The 17,500-nt window shown below is 40.8% G+C and overlaps 2 protein-coding genes across 2 annotated transcripts in view; both read right to left on the bottom strand.

Moving 5' to 3' along the window:
• The window catches only part of tbc1d12a (TBC1 domain family, member 12a), a 21,205-nt gene extending 9,874 nt beyond the window's left edge, over window positions 1–11,331 (bottom strand). The window contains exons 1-7 of the mRNA XM_046856167.1: window positions 11,163–11,331; window positions 8,832–11,068; window positions 6,088–6,208; window positions 4,764–4,840; window positions 4,595–4,677; window positions 2,923–3,040; window positions 2,495–2,601 (exon numbers count right to left, since the gene is read on the bottom strand). Coding sequence (XP_046712123.1) covers window positions 2,495–2,601; window positions 2,923–3,040; window positions 4,595–4,677; window positions 4,764–4,840; window positions 6,088–6,208; window positions 8,832–11,068; window positions 11,163–11,171 — 2,752 coding nt within the window. The 5' untranslated portion in view covers window positions 11,172–11,331. The remainder of the gene's footprint in view (window positions 1–2,494; window positions 2,602–2,922; window positions 3,041–4,594; window positions 4,678–4,763; window positions 4,841–6,087; window positions 6,209–8,831; window positions 11,069–11,162) is intronic.
• Window positions 11,332–15,130: 3,799 nt separating this feature from the next.
• Window positions 15,131–17,500, bottom strand: part of fgfbp3 (fibroblast growth factor binding protein 3) — a 2,497-nt gene continuing 127 nt past the window's right edge. The window contains exons 1-2 of the mRNA XM_046856177.1: window positions 17,405–17,500; window positions 15,131–16,397 (exon numbers count right to left, since the gene is read on the bottom strand). The exon at window positions 17,405–17,500 is cut by the window's right edge and continues 127 nt beyond it. Of these exons, the coding sequence (XP_046712133.1) occupies window positions 15,793–16,397; window positions 17,405–17,500 (701 nt within the window). The 3' untranslated portion in view covers window positions 15,131–15,792. The remainder of the gene's footprint in view (window positions 16,398–17,404) is intronic.

Raw genomic sequence — 17,500 nt, 5'->3', positions numbered from 1 at the left:
ATAAAGACATGGTAGTGTGTAAAGCGTAAAGTTAGGAGCGATGTATAAAGCGTAAAGACATGGTAGTGTGTAAAGCGTAAAGTCAGGAGCGGTGTGTAAAGCTTAAAGTTAGGATCTAAGTATAAAGCATAACGACATGGTAGTGTGTAAAGCGTAAAGTCAGGAGCGGTGTGTAAAGCTTAAAGTTAGGATCTAAGTATAAAGCATAAAGACATGGTAGTGTGTAAAGCGTAAAGTTAGGAGCGATGTATAAAGCGTAAAGACATGGTAGTGTGTAAAGCGTAAAGTTAGGAGCGATGTATAAAGCGTAAAGACATGGTAGTGTGTAAAGCGTAAAGTCAGGAGCGGTGTGTAAAGCTTAAAGTTAGGATCTAAGTATAAAGCGTAAAGACATGGTAGTGTGTAAAGCGTAAAGTCAGGAGCGGTGTGTAAAGCTTAAAGTTAGGAGCGATGTATAAAGCGTAAAGACATGGTAGTGTGTAAAGCGTAACATTAGGAGCTAAGTATAAAGCATAACGACATGGTAGTGTGTAAAGCGTAAAGTCAGGAGCGGTGTGTAAAGCGTAAAGTCAGGAGCGGTGTGTAAAGCTTAAAGTTAGGATCTAAGTATAAAGCATAACGACATGGTAGTGTGTAAAGCGTAAAGTCAGGAGCGGTGTGTAAAGCTTAAAGTTAGGATCTAAGTATAAAGCATAAAGACATGGTAGTGTGTAAAGCGTAACATTAGGAGCTAAGTATAAAGCATAAAGACATGGTAGTGTGTAAAGCGTAAAGTCAGGAGCGGTGTGTAAAGCTTAAAGTTAGGATCTAAGTATAAAGCATAAAGACATGGTAGTGTGTAAAGCGTAAAGTTAGGAGCGATGTATAAAGCGTAAAGACATGGTAGTGTGTAAAGCGTAAAGTTAGGAGCGATGTATAAAGCGTAAAGACATGGTAGTGTGTAAAGCGTAAAGTCAGGAGCGGTGTGTAAAGCGTAAAGTTAGGAGCGATGTATAAAGCGTAAAGACATGGTAGTGTGTAAAGCGTAAAGTTAGGAGCGATGTATAAAGCGTAAAGACATGGTAGTGTGTAAAGCGTAAAGTCAGGAGCGGTGTGTAAAGCTTAAAGTTAGGATCTAAGTATAAAGCATAAAGACATGGTAGTGTGTAAAGCGTAAAGTTAGGAGCGATGTATAAAGCGTAAAGACATGGTAGTGTGTAAAGCGTAAAGTTAGGAGCGATGTATAAAGCGTAAAGACATGGTAGTGTGTAAAGCGTAAAGTCAGGAGCGGTGTGTAAAGCTTAAAGTTAGGAGCGATGTATAAAGCGTAAAGACATGGTAGTGTGTAAAGCGTAAAGTTAGGAGCGATGTATAAAGCGTAAAGACATGGTAGTGTGTAAAGCGTAAAGTCAGGAGCGGTGTGTAAAGCTTAAAGTTAGGAGCGATGTATAAAGCGTAAAGACATGGTAGTGTGTAAAGCGTAAAGTCAGGAGCGGTGTGTAAAGCTTAAAGTTAGGATCTAAGTATAAAGCATAACGACATGGTAGTGTGTAAAGCGTAAAGTCAGGAGCGGTGTGTAAAGCTTAAAGTTAGGATCTAAGTATAAAGCATAAAGACATGGTAGTGTGTAAAGCGTAACATTAGGAGCTAAGTATAAAGCATAACGACATGGTAGTGTGTAAAGCGTAAAGTCAGGAGCGGTGTGTAAAGCTTAAAGTTAGGATCTAAGTATAAAGCATAACGACATGGTAGTGTGTAAAGCGTAAAGTCAGGAGCGGTGTGTAAAGCTTAAAGTTAGGATCTAAGTATAAAGCATAAAGACATGGTAGTGTGTAAAGCGTAAAGTCAGGAGCGGTGTGTAAAGCGTAAAGTCAGGAGCGGTGTGTAAAGCTTAAAGTTAGGATCTAAGTATAAAGCGTAAAGACATGGTAGTGTGTAAAGCGTAAAGTCAGGAGCGGTGTGTAAAGCTTAAAGTTAGGAGCGATGTATAAAGCGTAAAGACATGGTAGTGTGTAAAGCGTAAAGTCAGGAGCGGTGTGTAAAGCGTAAAGTCAGGAGCGGTGTGTAAAGCGTAAAGTCAGGAGCGGTGTGTAAAGCTTAAAGTTAGGATCTAAGTATAAAGCGTAAAGACATGGTAGTGTGTAAAGCGTAAAGTTAGGAGCGATGTATAAAGCGTAAAGACATGGTAGTGTGTAAAGCGTAAAGTCAGGAGCGGTGTGTAAAGCTTAAAGTTAGGAGCGATGTATAAAGCGTAAAGACATGGTAGTGTGTAAAGCGTAAAGTTAGGAGCGATGGATACTGAAAGGGACAGAGAAAGAAAGGGATGTAGAAAAGAAGAAAAAAATAAATGAACGAGAAGAACAGAATATAGAATGGGAGGAAGATAGAGAGAGAATTAGGAGAAAATGTTAAAGACAAAGAGAGTGTGATGGAGACAGGGAGAGAGAGAGAGAGAGAGAAAGAGAAAAAAAAAGAAAGAGACCACGAATGTAAAAAAGGTGGTTTCCATGGTTACCAGGCGTGATGTTGAGCTCATTCCCGATGGCGAGGCTCCAGATTTTGCCCCGGATGCTGGGTGGGAGACCCTGCCACCACAAGTCCCTCACACGCCGCGTGTTCCTCCTGAAACATCCATCCATCCATCCATCCATCCATCCATCCATTAATTAATATGCTTGTGTACTTGTTATTTTTCACATATTCTAAAAAGTACTCTATCCCACATCACATTCCACCACAGCGCTGCACAATCCTGCATTCTGATTGGTCAGAAAATGTTGCTTCTTTCAACAGCAGCTCTGATTTACGTCACTGCACTTGTTCTAATCCGTTATCGTTTCTATAGCAACAGCTCAGTTCCGTCTCTTCCGTGATTAAATGTGGTAATGTAAGGGAAAAGGAAGGAGTCTTCAGTGTCAAGGCTGAAGGTTTGTGCATGCTCACACGTTCTCCCAGTTGGGCAGGATCTCCGTGTTCCAGACCACCAAAGCACGAGCGATGATCTCCTCCTGCTGGTGTCTCTCCTTCATCTGCTTCTTTTTACGTTGAGCTTCCTTCAGCTCTGAGCACAGAGGAGAGAAGACAAGGGAAGGAACGAAAAAGAAGGAGTAAAGGAAAGAAAAAAAGGATAGGCATATGTAAGAAAAGTGTGAAGACATGGCAGTGTTTAAAATGTAAAGACAGGAGTGGTGTGTAGAGCGTAAAGTTAGGAGTGTTGTGTAAAGCGTAAAGTTAGGAGCGGTGTGTAAAGCGTAACATTAGGAGCTAAGTATAAAGCGTAAAGACATGGTAGTGTGTAAAGCGTAAAGTCAGGAGCGGTGTGTAAAGCTTAAAGTTAGGATCTAAGTATAAAGCATAACGACATGGTAGTGTGTAAAGCGTAAAGTCAGGAGCGGTGTGTAAAGCTTAAAGTTAGGATCTAAGTATAAAGCATAAAGACATGGTAGTGTGTAAAGCGTAAAGTCAGGAGTGTGTAAAGCTTAAAGTTAGGAGCGATGTATAAAGCGTAAAGACATGGTAGTGTGTAAAGCGTAAAGTTAGGAGCGATGTATAAAACGTTAAGACATGGTAGTGTGTAAGCGTAAAGTCAGGAGCGGGGTGTAAGCGTAAAGTTAGGAGCTAAGTATAAAGCGAAAGACATGGTAGTGTAAAGCGTAAAGTCAGGATTGGTGTGTAAAGCGTAAAGTTAGGAGCGATGTATAAAGCGTAAAGACATGGTAGTGTGTAAGCGTAAAGTCAGGAGCGTGTGTAAAGCTTAAAGTTAGGAGCGATGTATAAAGCGTAAAGACATGGTAGTGTGTAAAGCGTAAAGTCAGGAGCGGTGTGTAAAGCTTAAAGTTAGGAGCGATGTATAAAGCGTAAAGACATGGTAGTGTGTAAAGCGTAAAGTTAGGAGCGGTGTAAAGCTTAAAGTTAGGAGCGATGTATAAAGCGTAAAGACATGGTAGTGTGTAAAGCGTAAAGTTAGGAGCGATGTATAAAACGTTAAGACATGGTAGTGTGTAAAGCGTAAAGTCAGGAGCGGGGTGTAAAGCGTAAAGTTAGGAGCTAAGTATAAAGCGTAAAGACATGGTAGTGTGTAAAGCGTAAAGTCAGGATTGGTGTGTAAAGCGTAAAGTTAGGAGCGATGTATAAAGCGTAAAGACATGGTAGTGTGTAAGCGTAAAGTCAGGAGCGGTGTGTAAAGCTTAAAGTTAGGAGCGATGTATAAAGCGTAAAGACATGGTAGTGTGTAAAGCGTAAAGTCAGGAGCGGTGTGTAAAGCTTAAAGTTAGGAGCGATGTATAAAGCGTAAAGACATGGTAGTGTGTAAAGCGTAAAGTGAGAAGCGGTGTGTAAAGCTTAAAGTTAGGAGCGATGTATAAAGCGTAAAGACATGGTAGTGTGTAAAGCGTAAAGTTAGGAGCGATGTATAAAACGTTAAGACATGGTAGTGTGTAAAGTGTAAAGTCAGGAGCGGGGTGTAAAGCGTAAAGTTAGGAGCTAAGTATAAAGCGTAAAGACATGGTAGTGTGTAAAGCGTAAAGTCAGGAGCGGTGTGTAAAGCTTAAGACATGGCGGTGTGTAAAGCGTAAAGACCAAAGAGGGGTGTTGATGGAAAAGTAGGAACAGTTACCGCTCCTCTTGGCTCCTGCCATCATCTCATCATACTGCTGTCTGTGTCTCTGAGCTTCCTCCTCTGATTTGGCCGGGAGGTTCCTGAAACGAAAATGGATCATGAGCATCACTCAGTGTAAAAAGAAAAGGGCAGAAATGTTTCTGTGTAATATTAATAAAAGTCTTACGCAGGTCTGTTCTCTAGAATAAGACCCGTGGTGGAGAGAGGCTCAAACTCCAGGTTCTTACGTCTCACCGGATTTGGCTGAATGGGGGGAGGAAAGACAGAGCAGGACAGAGCGAGAGACAGAGATATAGACAGATAAGATGTAAAAACAGAGAGAGAGAAACATGGAGAGACAGAGTGAGACACATGGAAAATATTGATAAAGAAAAACATAAGGGCAGAGAGCAAGATTCTGAATATAATCCTCAGTGTGTTTTCAGGATGATGAATGGCCTGAAAAGTGTTAATGACATACCTGTGGTGCCTCAGGGGTGTGTGTGTGTGTGTGTGTGTGTGTGTGTGTGAGAGAGAGAGAGAGACTCCATCCATGTGAACACAACAGCACCACCACTGCCCTCAGTCACCTCACAAATACATGGTGTTCATTAGAGTTAAATGCAGTTTAGGGCGTGGCCACTGCATGTAGGCTGCGGTTACTGTGTTTAGGGCGTGGCCAACACATGAAGGGCGTGGTCATTGTTTTTGGTGTGTGGCCACTGCATGGTACCCATGTTTAAGGCGTGGCCACTGCATGTAGGGCGTGGTTGTTGCGGTGAGTGTGTTCACTGCATGTAGGGCGTGGTTGTTGCGGTGAGTGTGTTCACCGCATGTAGGGCGCGGTCGTTGTATTTGGGGCGTGGTCATGTCAACTGAACATGTCATGTCAGATTATTTGATTGGATTGAAGTTACTGTAACAATATCACCTTCAACCTTATTAAAAATGCACAGCTCATGAATATACACAAATATGCAAATTAGAACACACCCTGTGTCCTCCTCTTTTCATCCCTAAAACTCTTTAATGTCATATTTATATTATGTGAGTAATGAAAAGTTACTAATAAAACTAAATACATATTTGGACATCTAACAATCTAACAGAACGTGTGTGTGTGTGTGTGTGTGTGTGTGTGTGTGTGTGTGTGGAGTGAATCACAAGTGGATTGCAAAAGCTCAAAGCTCCTCTCAGTCCACACACACACACACACACACACACACACACACACACACACACACACACACAAACAAACACACACAAACACACACACAGAGGAAGAAGCTTTAGAAATGGCAGCTGCAATCTAAACACACACACACACACACACACACACACACACACACACACACACACACACACACACACACTCTTGTCTTCTTAACCACCCTCCCTATGAACCTTCCTGAAGTCAGACCCTGACTTTCAGACCATATCAAATCCACACTATACATCATCATGACATGATGTCCATTGAAGATCTCAGGGTGGTTCCTGTTCCTCCTCACCTGCTGCTGTGGGACTCTGGACTCTTTGGTGGTGGTGTTTTCCCGGGAAGACATTTTCCCGAATAATCTCCATCCTGATGCGGCAACCTTCGTCTCTCTGGGCTTCCAGGAGAACAGGCTTCTGTAGAGACAAATGAGGAACACAACATCCATGAAACCCTGACGTGTGTAACAGTCACAGTGCTGTCGCAATCTGGCTTTTCATTGGTCAGAAGGTGTTTTTTCATTTCCAATAAAATCAGACCTATAATATAATAATGCCTTCGTACAGACACGTCATCACCGTCTCTTACGCATTTTAACAGAAGAGGCAGAACTTTTGGACCACACAAGGCTTTGATTTGGAGATTGCATGTCGCCATGGTTACAGCGATGTGTCTGATTAGTGGGTTTCGCTCCGGTGCTGATCCAATCACATTAAACAACACAACACCAGTTTAGTTACAAAAATTATACAGGACGTTTCTTTTATACACACACACACACACACACACACACACACACACACACACACACACACAGACACACCTGAGTGTCAACTGGCAAACCAGGAAGTGAAGAGGAATGTGACATGTGAATGTGATGAATCCTGCGATTAGATTCAGAAAGAATCATGAGTGTGACCTTTATTAACCCCTGACTGCTGGTGTGAAAATACAGTGGTGTGAAAAAGTGTTTGCCTGATTACTTATTTTTTTGCATGTTTGTCACACTAATGTTTTAGATCAGCAAACTAATTTAAATATTAGAAAAACATGGCCCTGTGTGAAAAAGTGTTTGCCCCCTGTTAAAACTGTGGTTTATCACACCTGAGTTGAATTTGAGGTCTGATTACTGCCACACCTGTTCACCATCAAGAAATCTTTTAAATAGGACCTGCCTGACAAAGTGAAGTCGACCAAAAGATCCTTAAAAGCGAGACATCATGCCGAGATCCAAAGAAATTCCGAAACAAAGGAGAAAGAAAGTAATTGAGATCCATTAGTCTGGAGAAGGTTCTAAAGCCGTTTCTAAAGCTCTGGGACTCCAGAGAACCACAGTGAGAGAAATTATTCACAAATTGCAAAAATATGGAACAGTGGAGAACCTTCCCAGGAGTAACCAGCTGACCAAAATGACCCCAAGAGCACAGTGACGACTCATCCAAGAACTCACAAAAGACCCCACAACATCATCCAAAAAACTGCAGGCCTCAGTGAAGGTCAGTGTTCACGACTCCACCATAAGAAAGAGACAGCAAAAATTATCAAAAAGAACATAAAGGCTTGTCTCAGTTTTTTCCCAAAGCTTTTGGGAAAATACTCTGTGGACTGACGAGACAAACATTGAACTTTTTGTAAGGTGTGTGTTCCATTACGTCTGGAGTAAATGTAACACCGCATTTCAGAAAAAGAAAATCATCCCAACAGTATAATATGGTGGTGGTAGTGTGAAGGTCTGGGGTTTTGCTGCTTCAGGACCTGGAAGACTTGCTGTGATAAATGAAACCATAAATTCTGCTGTTTACCAAAAAATCCTGAAGGAGAATGTCTGGCCATCTGTTTGACACCAGCAGGTCCACCTCTGAATGGCAGAAGAAAAACAGAATGAAGACTTTGGAGTGGTCTAGTCAAAGTCCTGACCTGAATCCTATTGAGTTGCTGTGGCATGACCTTAAAAAGGCGGTTCATGCTGAAAACCCTCCACTGTGGCTGAATTACAACAATTCTGCAGAGATGAGTGGAGCAATATTCCTCCACAGCGCTGAAACAGACTCAGTGCAGGTTTTCACAAACACTTGACTGCAGTTGTTGCTGATGGGGGCGGCACAAGCAGGTACTAGGTTTAGGGGCAAACACTTTTTCACACAGGGCCATGTAGTTTTGGATTTTGTTTTCCCTCAATAATAAAAACCTTCATTTATAAACTGCATGTTGTTCACTTGTGTTCACTTTTACTAATATTTAAATTGTTTTAATGATCTGAAACTTTAAAGTGTAAAAACATGCAAATAAAATAAATCAGGAAGGGGGCCAACACTTTTTCACACCACTGTAAAAATAAAACGTGTTCACCACACGTCAGTTCCTTTTATTGTGTAAAAATAATTTATAATTTAAAACTTGAATTAATAATTTTATTTTTTAACTTTTTTTATTTTTATAATTAATATTATCAATTCTTTTAGATTTATATATTTAAAAACAATTTTTTATTTTTACTTTAAAAGTAGTTTTTCTTTTTTCATTGTTTTGTTTTTCAAGCCTAATGTTTCTCTTCTAAACATTTATTTTGTACTTTTTATCAAATATTTTTATAGTTTTTATAGATTTCATTACTTTTTAAATATTTTCTTTATTTAACCTTTATTTAATACAATTTTAATATTCTTTATTACATTAAAAAAAAGAGAGAAACATCTTTTTTATATTTGTTTATAATGTTTTTAACAGTTTTTTTTATTATTTTATTCTTTTACTTTTTACATCAACGCTGTTTTTGGATCCTGATTTTTATCATCATACATAAAGTTTTGAATAAATGATCATAAATTATTATTATTATTAATATTATTATTAGATTATTTTTATCATTAATCAGTTTTATTGCTTGATCGGCTCGTCAATTAAAAGGTTTTATTAGAATTTAACGTTCATACCATTTAATTATTATAATTATATTCGTAATTATTTAGATTTTTTTCGGACTCTAATTTAGTTTATAACATTAAATTATTGATGATGAGATCGTGGTCGTGTCTAAACCTGGTGATGAAGTCGGTGAATCCGTGCCTCCTGTTTGGAGACTGATAGGCTGAAGGTCCGAGATGGGCGTGTTCGCTCTCCTGAAGTGTCTCAGGAGCGCTCTGACGACGTCCGAGCTCCAAGCTGTTCATAATCACATCCATGTCTCCATCATCTGCAAAATAACCCAGGTTTCCCTCACCCAGGGGGGTGGAGTTACAGCTAAGCGACACCCCCTGCCCGGGACCAGTCCTCAGACTCCGCGGTCTCGCTGCTCCCACACCGTCCTCAGGTCTGGTTTCCATCACCTGCTCGCTTTCTCCTTCATTTACTGTAGCTTCTGAATGATTTAAAATGGTTTCTGCTCCAGGATTCGAGGTGCTTCTCGCTTCCTGTTGCAGTTCTCTGGTGTTCCAAGGTTCACCCACGGAATAAACAGGGGTTCCTGAAACGGTTCTTCGGTTTATAACTAAGTATCCGCAGTTTCCCACTCGAACACCTTTTTCTGGAGCTTTGTTTGGAAATGTTCCTTCACAGTGAACTTCATCTGTCTGTAATTCACCGTTCGGGATTTGCATCTCCAACTCCGTACAACAGGAACTCAGACGCTTCCCAAAACAGTTCCCCAGTCTGGAATTCCCACTAACCCGATCTTGTGGTAACACTCCAAGATTTTCAGCTACATTAGTGGCTGTTTTGACATCTAGTGGTCTTACCTTCTCATGTGTGCCCAGGACTGGTTCAGCAATGGTTCTCCAAGTACCTGCTCTTTCTTCTGCTACCCTCAAACTGACAAGGTTCTCACAGGTTCCTTCTAAAAGAACTGGACTGGTACCTGCATGTTCTCTACATGTGGAGGATCTAACATGGGTTCCTCCAATATCCACCTTTTCATCAGCTACATTTGGACTAATGCTTGTTTTAAAGGTTCCTGGTGTTTTTTCTCGAACAGATGAATTGCTCCTGTTATGTGCTTGTTCTCCAGATGTGGCACAGGATTTTTCAGTATGAACAATTTTTTCAGCAACCACTGGACTAATGTTGGTTTCAGAAGTTTGTAAGGTTTCCTCCGTGACAACCAGTTCCATCTGGACGCATTTCGTACCATCTGTTTCTCCAAACAAGGTCAACTCACCACTAGATTCTCCAATATGCACCATTTTTCCAGCATCACTCTGGTGTATATTGGTTCTCCAGATGTTGGCTGTTTCTTCAAGTGCAATAATTTTGGCACAAGCTCCAGATGTGGCCATTTTAGCACCAGTTCCTCTAATATTTACTGATTCTGGAGCTACAGCATTGAATCCAGTGGTGTCTGATGTTTCTTCTAAAGCAGTTGTGCTAAAACAGGTCCACTGTCCAGATGTTTCCTGATTATGAATTCTTTCTCCAGGACTCACAGATTCTCCAATCACATCTGGAATGCTGTCAAATTCCCAAATTGCAGCATCTTCTCCCACTGACGGGTTCATAGTTCTACCAGGCCAATTAGCATTCGTTTCTCCCACGTAGTTCATGTTGCTTCCTCTAGCACCTGATGTTCCTGCAGATGTGGCCTGATTGTCATAGGATTCTCCAATTGCAAGTGTGGAGTCTATGGAATGGAAAACATCTGCAGCTCTTGTGTCTGATGTATTTGTGTGTCCAGATGATATCTTAGGACCATTGTTTCCCTCTTCACTTGCTTTTCCACCAGATATGAACCAGCTGGAGTGGGTTCCGCTATGATCTGAGGTTTCTCCAGATGTGTTCAGGCCACCATTGTTTCCTACAGAACCTTCTCTTCTGACACCAGCACAGAATCCCCAAAGATTCTTGTCTTCTTCATTTAAGTTTACGAGTCCAGATGTTGCCACTTGAACACCAGAATGGTGAAGGTTTCTGCTCTGATTTAGGTTTGGATTAATTTCTCTAAAACATTCAGGTTCTCCAGGTGTTCTGGTGTGTCTAGACGTGTCCGGTTCAGAGTCTCCATCTTTCTGCTCAATCACAGCTGGAGGTTCTGGAAATCCATTGATCTCTTGAGATGTTTCCTCAGACGTGACTCCAGAGTTCATGTATTTTGGAGCTGAATTGAAGACCAGATTCTTGTGAGAACTTTGAGGTTGGAGTGTGTGTGTTCTACACCCTTCAGCTCGGTTCTCATTAACATCCACGGTGAAGGGCAGGACGAAACCAGAACCGTCCTCTCGGTGCATCTCCATCACGGTCCGAACCCTGAAGTGCAAATCCACAACATCTGCCTCACCTCTGTCCTCCTGCGGGGATTAAACCGGTTTATTCCTCTGTGTTCACACCAGAGAGTCATTTTACACCCGGACACACACATATACACAAATCTACACTGCTGACCTGCTCCATGTCGCGGAAACTGAACTATTCGGTGTAAAACAGACTCATGGCAGAGACCCGGTACCGTCCCGCCCGACACCCAAACCCAAACCCAAACCCAGCTCAGCTCAGCTCCGATCCGCCGCACGCGCAAACACTGGCGCCATTTTGACTCGGGTGCGGCCACAACCGCACCCTTGTTCCCTACACGCGCGCGCTTCCTAAGGGAAAACCCTCCGCCGCTGTCCGCACTACGTAGTGCGAGTTACATCTAACACCGCTCCATTTGGGACGCAGCCCAAGTGGCGTTTCCCCGTCCAGCAAACGCTACACCGAGAGCGTTAAAATGATTATCTGGTGACATCTAGCGGTTAGAGACCGTAATTACACAATACAGCTCGTTAATAATCAATAATAAATCACCAGAATCAGGAAGAGTTTTATTGCCAAGTGTGTTTGCACTAAGAATTAAAGTCATTGTATTATTGTACAAAAAAGTACAGATTTAGATGAATAAAAGTGGTTTTGCACATATGTTTTATGTTATTGCATAATGGCGAGAGCGTTTAAATGTTCTGGGGAAGGAACTTCTCCTGCGCCTGCTGTCCTAGTGCTCTGTAGCAAAAGTTCACAAAGCATGTGGTTTGGATGTGAAGGATCCAGGGTGATTCTCTGAGACTTTTTCTCACTCTGGATGTGTAGAGTTCTTGTAGTGTGGGCAGAGGAGCATCAATAATCCTTTCAGCCGTTAAAACTATCCTCTGTAGTCTTCTGAAGAGCACAGGACAGACTCCATGATGGCTGAGTAGAACTGTGTGAGCAGCTCCTGTGGCAGGTTGAACTTCATCAGCTGGTGAAGGCAGAACATTCTCTGCTCAATGGAGTTGATGTAATTGTCGCACTTCAGGCTTGGAGAGATGATGGTGCCCAGGAACTTGAATGACTCCACTGCTGCCACAGTGCTGTTCATGACGGTGAGTAGGGGAGTGCAGGGGGTTTCTCCTAAAATCCACAATCATCTTCACTGTTTTGAGGGTGATAAGATCCAGGTTGTTATGACTGCACCAGACAGTCAACTGCTGAACCTTGCTTCTGAATGCAGATTCATCACCGCCGTTAACGAGACTGATGACTTTAGTGTCATCTGCAAACTTCAGGAGCTTGACAGAGGGTCTGTAGAGGTGCAGTCGTTGGTGTACAGGGAGAAGAGCAGAGGGGAAAGAACACATCCCTGAGGAGCACCAGTGCTGATAGTGCGGATGTTTGAGATGAATTTCTCCAGTCTCACTAGCTGTTGCCTATCTGACAGAAAGCTGCTGATCCACTGACAGGTGGAGATCAGAACAGAGATCTGGATTAGTTTGGTCTGGAGGAGGTTTGAGATGATGTGTTGAAGGCTGGAACTGAAGTCCACGAACATGATCCTCACATAAATCCCCGGTTTGTCCAGATGTTGCAGGATGAAGTGCAGTCCCACGTTTACCGCATCGTCCACAGACCACATGATACTTTCAAATTATATTTAATATTCCAATATAATTACGTTAATTATAATTGTCTAAATTAAACACAAAATACTATTTAAAAATATTATAATCAATTATTTATTAAAATAATAAATCATTTGTTTCTAAATCTAATTATTATAAATAATTCAGTTCAATTTGATTTTATTTGTAGTGTTTTATAAACTTATACACATGCATTTAAACAATAATCTATACTGATCTTTTTAAAATGGTCTTTTATAATTAAAATGAATACATGACGATATTCTGGTGAACGATCCCTGTTACAATTATTCATTAAGGATTATCGGTGTACAAACAAATATATTTATGTGTGTACATATGTATTTATTCAGTGATGCAATAATATCAAACATTTGCATAAAGAGATCATTAATGGTTAAAAAAAATTAACATTTTATTTAATTAGAGGGTTTTCTTTCTACTGTAATTCAGATTTTCTTTATTTGCTGGAACATTCACATTACACAAAGCATGTAGAAAACTTATAAACCTCTGCACTTTGCAAAAAAAGAATACATAAAGAAAAAGTGACTCAGATTTGATGTAATAAATGAGAATGTTATCTGGAGGCCTGATATTAAATATAAACCTTTTAGTTGAATGTAGTTGTATTTTATTTGTAAAATGCTTTAAAGGACATAAAACAGAGCAGCTTACAGATTATTATTTTTATTATTTTTTTTTTCTCTATAAAAACAGTCAGACAGCATCGTGTTACAGATCTCATTATTTTAATGAATTATTTTTGCTACAACTCATGATGGCCACTAAGTGGCGCCAAAACACCACCATCATATGACACTGGGGTTTTTTTTTTTTATCAGATTTACCATCATCTCCATCTCCACCTCCCTTTTTATCTCCATTACCCTCTCCACCTCCATCTCATCTCCGTCTTCTTCTCCACCATCACCTCTATCTTCATTTCCATCATCTACACTGTCCTCTCCATCTTAATGTTTATCTCCTTCTCATCTTCCCCCTCCAATACTATTTTCATTTCCATCATCTACACCATCACCTCCACCTTAATGTTCATCTCCTTCTCATCTTCCGCCTCCAATACTATCTTCATTTCCATCTCCATATTCTCCTCCAACCCTAATTTATCTTCATTTATTTCATCTACACCTTCACCTTCATCTCAAACTGCATTTCCATGTTGTTCTCCATCTCCATCTCAACCTCCACCCCATCTTCATCTTCATCACTATCTCCACCTCTACCTCTGTCTCCACCTTTACCTTACCCTAAACCACATCTTCATCTGCACCTCCACCTTATCTTTATCTCCATCTCCTCTTCCTCCTCCCAGAACACACCACAGCATGTTTGTGTGTGAGTGTGTGTGTGTGTGTGTGTGTGTGTGTAACCAGAAAGTGATGTAGTTATGCTAGTTAATGCTAACGCTACAGTACACACTGCCCTACAATTAAAATGAAAACGATGTTTTTGCCGATACTGAATCCTGAAGTCACATGATCTCTCATCACACTACTACTGTACTGATGCTAGTAATGCTAATGAATGCTAGCTGATGCTGAAACATGCTAATGCGTGCATTTATTAATTTAAAGTTGGTGGACACAAGCATAAGATTGATATTTGTCTCTTTTTGAACATCTCATTCCACATTTAGTCTCCATGTGCTGATCTTCTGAGATGTTCCTCTAGATTCAGATTCTACTAGATTCAGAAATAAATGATGGATTGTGTTTAATTTCAAAAGGCAACCGATGTAAATTTGCACACTGAAGATTTTGTTGAGGTGCACAAACTTTTGCACTCCGTTATTAGAATTGTTTTATTTTATGTGAAGAGACGACGAGTTTTCAGATGCCGGTAAAATCTGGGTCTCAGACGAGTCGACTCATGAGTCGAGCTCCCAAACGACTCAATTCCTTCTCTCTGTGCTGTCGTTCTTCACCTTCATCTGACCTTCACCTGAGCGAGGTTCCTGAAATCCTTCTCTCGCTTTTCTGATGAACAAAACAACGTCAGCGTGTCACAAATCTGCAATAAAGACGGAAGGAAAGATGGGAACAAGGGATAGAGAAAAGAAAAAGAAAATAATTTAATACTAAAAAAAAAAGGAAGGAAGAATGACAATAAAGATAAAATGCAAAGTGGATAGCAGAAAAAAGAGGGAAAGCAAGAAAGAAAGCAAGAAAGCAAGAAAGCAAGCAAGAAAGAAAGAAAGAAAGAAAGAAAGAAAAGAAAAATAATCATAAGAGAGGAAAGAAAGTACAAGGAATTAAAGAAATAAAAAGGAAGACAGATGAAGAAAAGATGAAGGAAAGACAAAAATATAAATAGAAGAAAATAAAGCACAAAGAAAAGCCAAAATGAAGAACAGAGAAAGTAAAAAAGAAAAGAAAATGGAAAAAGGAGGAAACAGAAAACAATATTTAGGAGACAAACTGAAGAAAGAGAAGTAAAAATAAACGAGTGGAAAACTTTAACACAAACTCTGAGTTTATTGACGATTCGCAAAAACGTTTAAAATAAATTGTTTATTGAAAACCACCTGATACGCTAAATTACGCTAGCAGAGCTATGCTAAGCTACATGCAACACAAGATTTACGCTATTATATCACGTAGCATTCTGTTCCAAAAATGTTAGCTTAGCGCTGTTTCACAAACGCAGGCATGTGACTAAAAAAAGCTGCTGTAATGAATTCAAACTAAAAGAATTGCTAGGATCGCTAATTAGCATGTAGCATGTATGATTAGTACTCTAGCGCCCCCTATCATCCTCAGACCGGGATGTTAAACAAGTGGCAGAATTTCAGCTAGGATTTTGCATCTTGACTTCAGGTGCATTGTGGGTAAAAACGTTACTGCTGAAAATAACTGAGCATGAACATTTGATGTTTTATGCTAGCACTTTTCTGTGAAGAATGCAAAATTAAGTTTGATTAGCATTAGGATTTCTTCCAAATCAGGAAACAACAACAACAAAAACAACAACACAAAAACAACAACAACGTGCAGGAAGAAAGATCTCTGATTAGCATTTGAAGAGAAAAAAACGATCATTTCTTGCTAATCTATTTCACGCTAGTTTTCCGCTAACAGCAGTGCGCCGAATAAAATTGTGTAGCTTTTTGTTTGTTTTTACAGAAGCTTGGTGAGGAGGTGGCAGAACGAATCCCATCCTTCAGCGCAGTAGCTCTCCGTCTCTGCCCTTCCATCCGACATCCCTTCATCAGCCATCATCATCTCCTCGTCCTCCTTCTTCTCCTCTGCCACTCCTTCCTTTTCTCTGCGCGCCTCCTTTTTCTTCACTAGCTTCATGTGGGCGGAGTTTGGAGCGCTCTTGCACATCCCCGCCTTCAGCACTTTCACTCCTTCGCAGGCGCTCTGTCGCTTCTTCAGCCTCGTTAACACCTGATTCCAGTACTGCGTGGGTTTGTCTCCGTACGCAGGGCATTCGCTCGGTTTTCCCGTAAACTGGCATTCGTAATAATTGGACTCGTGCCCCGCCCTCTGGTCAGAAGGGGAGGAGCATTTGAGGTGGAGCACCATGTTGTTTTTGCCCTCGCGGGTTTGCCAGGTGCAGCGGTCGCCGTTTGTGGTGTTCAGCTCCCCGGAGCTCGGGGTTTTCTCCTCTCCGGGTTTCTGCTTTGTCTTCTTCTTCGCCTCGGACGATGAAACGAGGACGAAGAAGACGAGGAGGACAAGGAAGAACCATTTCATTAAGTGAGGCATGACGGAGAAACCTGCAAGCACATGGGAAAATACCATTACGTCACAGAGCTCTGCGTTCTGATTGGCCAGAAGATATTGATAAATTCATTAATTACTGTGCTCGTTATCGTTTCTATAGCAACAATATACGTTCACAAAGATGCTACTCTGATAAAAAGAGGAGGAGTTTCAGCACTTTGTGGATAATGAGATGCTCCTGAGGGAATGCTTACAGCTGCTATAACATGGCAACCCGTTTCCAACAAAATATAGTGTTATATTAGAATCTAAGACGTGCAAAAGTATTGGGACACACACTTGTGTGACTAAAAATCTTATGACATATTTCAAATAACTTGGATTATTATATACAGTGCGTCTCCAAAAGTCTCCGAAAGTCTCACAAAGCTGGAGACACACAATTCAAAAAGTCTTTGGATGCAAGAGCATGAAATTTTCCCTTCACTTGAACTGGAAGATCCAAACCTGTTCCAGCATGACAATGCCCCTGTGCACAAAGCAGCTCAATGAAGATAAATTGGTTGGAGTGGAAGATCTCCTGCTCTAGAACTTTTTGGAAACCGTTGGGATGAATGTGAACACTGACTGCACCCCAGACCTCCTCGCTTTCTCTCCTACATCAGTACTGACTTTACTAACACACTTGTGGCTGAATGAATCTCCACAAAAATCCAGTGGAACATAGAAGAAGTAATAATGAAAACTCAATGTGGAATGAGATGTTTAAAAAAAGTGATCTTCTGCTGGGGTGTCCACAAACTTTTGGCCCTATAGTGTGTATAAGGGTATAGAAGTCCACACTCTCAACAGCATGTACAGACAGGATGTAAATATATAGTGATAGTTATTATAATTCTGTCATATTTCTGTTTTTCGGACTGATGAAGGTCGAGAACTAAAAGCTCCATGGTGCAGTTTCAGCATTCCTACATTTACACAAATTATTTCCCCCTTTTGGTGTGATCAGATCCAACTAATTCCATTTCAGTTCGATTTGAGAAGTTTTGTTTTTACTCACCGTGAATGAGAAACTCTTCCTTCTGGACCGTGAGAGCGAGATGGCCAAAGAGGAAAGGAGAAGGAGGAAGGCAGAAAGAAAGAATGGATAAAGAAA

This window comes from Silurus meridionalis, chromosome 8 (assembly GCF_014805685.1).
Source record: "Silurus meridionalis isolate SWU-2019-XX chromosome 8, ASM1480568v1, whole genome shotgun sequence".
NCBI lineage: Eukaryota > Metazoa > Chordata > Actinopteri > Siluriformes > Siluridae > Silurus > Silurus meridionalis.
The sequence above is the reverse complement of the archived record's forward strand: the minus strand, read 5'-3'. Positions and strand labels throughout refer to the sequence as shown.